Raw genomic sequence first — 5,000 nt, forward strand, 5'->3', positions numbered from 1 at the left:
GAGAGTGAGTATCGGGGGGAGGGGGGAGTGGGGGGAGTGTGACAGAGTTGCCACCGTCGCTGACCCCGTGTCCGTCATCCGCTTCTCTCCCAGTTTTTCCTTCCGGAACCTTCCGGGCCCTTGCCCTGCGACAACGTGTCTGCCTCCCTGGCGCTGGGTGAGGGAGACGGGACAGTGGACCTTCAGCCCCTCATCGCCGTCCCGGTAAGTGAGCGAGCCGGTCTCTGACCATCCCCGCCCTGGTCAACACAGCCCGGGGCGCAGACCCTTCGGCCCATCCCCGTCCGTGCCGACCCAGATATCCCGAACCTAACCCAGCCCCCGTTTGCCAGCCCTTGGCCCATTCCCCTCCAATCCCTTCCTATCCCTGTCCCCATCCACCTTTTCAACGCTGTCATTGTACCAGCCCCCACCACTTCCTCTGGCAGCTCATTCCACACACGCACCACCCTCTGGGTGAGAAAGTTACCCCCTCAGCTCCCTTTCCCCTCTCACCCTAAACCTACACCCCTCTAGTTCTGGACTCCCCCACCCCAGGGGGGGAAAGACCTTGTCTATTTACCCCTATCCCTGCCCCCTCATGGTTTTATAAACCAGGTCACCCCCTCAGCCTCCGACGCTCCAGGGAAAACAGCCCCAGCCTCTCCCTGTAGCTCAAACCCTCCCACTTCCTTGTAAATCTTTCCTGAACCCTTTCACAACATCTTTCCGATCGGAAGGAGACCAGAATTACACACGATATCCCAACAGCGGCCCTAACCAATGTCCTGTCCAGCCCCAACGTGACCCTCCCACCTCCTGTACTCAATACTCTGACCAATAAAGGAAAGCATACCAAATGTCTTAGGCCCCAGGCCTGAGGGCAACTGACTTGGCCCCAGACCCTGAGGGAGGCCCCAGGCTTTAAGGAGACGGTTTAGGCTCTAGGCCCTGAGGAAGGCCCGACTAGGCCGCAGGCCTGAAGGAGACTGACTAGGCCCCAGGCCTGAGGGAGGCTGACTAGGCCCCAGGCTTTAGGGAGACCAGATAGGCTCTAGGCCTGAGGAAGGCCCGACTAGGCTGCAGGCCTGAAGGAGACTGACTAGGCCCAGGCCTGAGGGAGGCCCCAGGCTTCAGGGAGACGGGATAGGCTCTAGGCTTGAGGAAGGCCCGACTAGGCCGCAAGCTTTAGGGAGACCAGATAGACTCTAGGCCTGAGTAAGACCTGACTAGGCTGCAGGCCCAAGGGAGACTGACTCGGCCCCAGGCCTGAGGGAAACAGACCAGGCTCTAGGCCTGAGGGAGACCGACTCGGCTCCAGGTTCTGAGCAAGGCCTGACTAGGCCCCAGGCCTGAGGGAGACTGACTTGGCCGCAGGTCGCCATTGGAGGTATGAGTAGGAAGGGGCTTGGACTCTCAGCGAGAGACAACCCACCCTCCAGTCACCCAGTCAACAACCTCCCCCTCCCCACGACAGGACAGCTAAGAATAAGCCCCCAGGCCTGGAGTCACGTGGATATTCTTCTCGAAAGAGGACATCAGTGAATCCACAATGAGGATTTCCTTTTCTTTAACAACAATGGAATTCAAACCCCAGATTATTTCCCCGGGTCCCTGGGTGAATAGTTTAGCGACGGTTCACCCACTAGGCCAACCTGCCCCAGTGTTTCCTTTCCAACGGCTGTTAGTCAGGAGAGCTCAACCAGAGGCCTTAGAGACGCAGTCCCTTCACCATGTCCTGGACTGAAGGAAGAGGAGTGAGTTTAGGCCCATCCGGACATTCGGTCTGATCCCCTGATCCTGAGGGGGCTGTTTTCGATCCCCCCTCTTCCCAGTTTCCCCAGGTCCCTCAATTCCTGCCCACATCACCGCCAATCCCCCTCTCTGGCCCTCTGGGGTTGAGGATTCCACTGATTTCTGAGCAGGCTTCAGCTCAAACAACTAGGCCCACATCAACTTACACACTGGGCCCACAGTCTGGATCACCCGCAAGTCCAAATAAGACAACTGACCTCCAACATACATACCCCTCCTCCAAGCCCCAGGCCTGAACATGTCTCAACCGGCACTGGAAGGGCAGTAGGCCTCTGGTCTAATATCTAACGGGCCCCAGAAGGTCTGTAGGCCTCTGGTCTAATATCTAACAGGCCCTGGAAGGTTTGTAGGCCTCTGGTCTAATATCTAACAGGCCCCGGAAGGTCTGTAGGCCTCTGGTTTAATATCTAACAGGCCCTGGAAGGTGTGTAGGCCTCTGGTTTAATATCTAACAGGCCCTGGACAATCTGTAGGCCTTTGATTTAATATCTAACAGGCCCTGGAAGGCCTGTAGGCCTCTGGTTGAATATCTGACAGGCCCTGAAAGGTCTGTAGGCCTCTGGTTGCAGATCCTACAGGCCCTGGAAGGTCTGTAGGCCTCTGGTTTAATATTTAATAGGCCTTGGGAGGTCTATAGGCCTCTGGTCTAATAGCTGACAGGCCCCGGAAGGTCCGTAGGCCTCTGGTTTAATATCTGTCAGGCCCTGGAAGGCCTGTAGGCCTCTGGTTTAATATCTAACAGGCCCTGGGAGATCTGTAGGCCTCTGGTTTAATATCTAACAGGCCCTGGAAGGTCTGTCGGCTCTCAGGGCCCTGGCCAGGCCCAGAGATGTGTCTCGGCTCTCCCGCCTCAAGGTTTCGGGCCTGTTACCCACTCGAATCCCTCTCTTGTCTGCTTCCTCCTCCAGTACTACATTTACTGCTGCCTCCTGGGCCTGCTGTCCTGCTCCCTGTTCTTCCGCATGAACTTTGAGGTGAAGTTGCTGCTGCTGCTGCTGGGCCTGGTGGTCTACAACGTCATCTTCCTGCACACCCACGCCAGAGCCTCGGAGTTCTACACCTGCTACCTCTACCCCAACGCCAGCCTCGCGGGGTAAGCAACCCCAGCTGGGGAACATTCTCGCTTGGGCAGGGGGGGAACAGTGTAGAGGGAGCTTTACTCTGTATCAAACCCTGTGCTGTCCCTGTCCCTGGGATGGGGGGACAGTGTAGAGGGAGCTTTACTCTGTATCTAACCCCGTGCTGTCCCTGTCCCTGGGATGGGGGGACAGTGTAGAGGGAGCTTTACTCTGTATCTAACCCCATGCTGTCCCTGGGATGGGGGGACAGTGTAGAGGGAGCTTTACTCTGTATCTAACCCCGTGCTGTCCCTGTCCTGGGATGGGGGGGGGGGACAGTGTAGAGGGAGCTTTACTCTGTATCTAACCCCGTGCTGTCCCTGTCCCTGGGATGGGGGGGGACAGTGTAGAGACCAGTCAGATACAGGAGTGTGTGTGTCTGCAGTTACCTTGGGGCCCTGACGTGTCGTTGCCCGACGAGGCCATTCGGCCCATCTGGTCACGGTCCCGTCGTCGTCCTGAGGGACCCTCCGATGTCGGGTGATGTCTGCACCCGTGCTGACCCGCAGTCTAACAGGGACCACCTTGTTCTGTCTCTCCCCCTCTCCCCCTCTCGTCCCCGCGTCCCCGCTCCGGCCTGGGACCTCCCGTCCGTCGCAGCGCGCCGAGCCCTGGAGTACTCAAGGACCCCAAGCTGATGGGGGGCGTCTCCCTCTTCATCTTCTTCTTCACCCTGTTGGGCCTGGCCAGGCAGGTAAGCGACCGGCGGTGGGGGGGAGGGGGCGCCGAAGGGTTTGCGAGGGTGGGGGGAGAGGGGATTGGCGAGCCGGAGCTCTCTGGGATCTTCCTGTGCGTGTGGCCACCCTTCCCTGCCTCCGTCAGGCAATGGATACCAGGCGTGGATTGGCCTTTGGGCCGTCTGGAGGATGTGGTGGGCGCCATGCCAATGCAGTTCTCCAATAGGTGGTGGAGAGACTCCCTCTGTAACGGGGGTCCCCGAGGGAGAGACTCCCTCTGTAACAGGGGTCCCCGAGGGAGAGACTCCCTCTGTAACGGGGATCCCCGAGGGAGAGACTCCCTTTGTAACAGGGGTCCCCGAGGGAGAGTCTCCCTCTTTAACAGGGGTCCCCGAGGGAGAGACTCCCTCTGTAACAGGGGTCCCCGAGGGAGAGACTCCCTCTGTAACGGGGATCCCCGAGGGAGAGACTCCCTTTGTAACAGGGGTCCCCGAGGGAGGGACTCCCTCTTTAACAGGGGTCCCCGAGGGAGAGACTCCCTCTGTAACAGGGGTCCCCGAGGGAGAGACTCCCTCTGTAACAGGGATCCCCGAGGGAGAGACTCCCTCTGTAACAGGGGTCCCCGAGGGAGAGACTCCCTCTGTAACAGGGGTCCCCGAGGGAGAGACTCCCTCTGTAACAGGGATCCCCGAGGGAGAGACTCCCTCTGTAACAGGGGTCCCCGAGGGAGGGACTCCCTCTTTAACAGGGGTCCCCGAGGGAGAGACTCCCTCTGTAACGGGGGTGTTTGCGTGAGGAGACACTCCCTCGGTCATTTTGACGTCCCCGTGAAAGTGTTTATCACTGCTGTGGGTTTTTTTGGGGGTGGTGGGGAAGGGTGGGCTGTTTTCCAGTGCTGACTCCCCGCTCCTGACCCCTTCCTCGTACCCTCCCCAGAACGAGTATAGCTGCCGCCTGGACTTTCTTTGGAAGAGGAAGTTCCGTCAGGAGAGGGAGCAGATCGAGACGATGGAAAGCCTGAACCGGGTGCTCCTGGAGAACGTGTTGCCTGCCCACGTGGCCGTCAGGTTCATTGGGCAGAACCGCAGGAACGAGGTACCCCTGCGATAGGACCTCCCCCCACCCCTCATCCCCCCCACCCCGCTGGGGTGGCTGGGTTAGCAAGGACTTGGAAGGTGTGGGTGGGACCCCCACAGGGCGGAGTGAGGGACTCAGGTGACGGAGCGGAAGGGTGGAGGTGAATGGAGCCGGGGGGGTTGAGGAAGTATGGGTGTTGAGTGTGGGGAGGAGCGTGGTCATTAGAAACGGCAGAGTCTGACCCCTTCTCCCGCCCTTGAGCACGCCAACGGGCGGGCACTCGGTGGTGGGAGGGGAGTGTAGGTCAGCTGGAGAAGGTTTGGGTGGGCGGGGG

At 59.4% G+C, this 5,000-nt stretch overlaps 1 protein-coding gene across 1 annotated transcript in view; it reads left to right on the forward strand.

Moving 5' to 3' along the window:
* Positions 1-5,000, forward strand: part of LOC132807053 (adenylate cyclase type 4-like) — a 38,555-nt gene that overhangs the window by 26,117 nt on the left and 7,438 nt on the right. Inside the window, exons 4-7 of the mRNA XM_060821356.1 lie at positions 94-204; positions 2,703-2,887; positions 3,513-3,606; positions 4,526-4,684. Coding sequence (XP_060677339.1) covers positions 94-204; positions 2,703-2,887; positions 3,513-3,606; positions 4,526-4,684 — 549 coding nt within the window. The remainder of the gene's footprint in view (positions 1-93; positions 205-2,702; positions 2,888-3,512; positions 3,607-4,525; positions 4,685-5,000) is intronic.

Source organism: Hemiscyllium ocellatum (assembly GCF_020745735.1).
Source record: "Hemiscyllium ocellatum isolate sHemOce1 chromosome 27 unlocalized genomic scaffold, sHemOce1.pat.X.cur. SUPER_27_unloc_1, whole genome shotgun sequence".
Taxonomy (NCBI): domain Eukaryota; kingdom Metazoa; phylum Chordata; class Chondrichthyes; order Orectolobiformes; family Hemiscylliidae; genus Hemiscyllium; species Hemiscyllium ocellatum.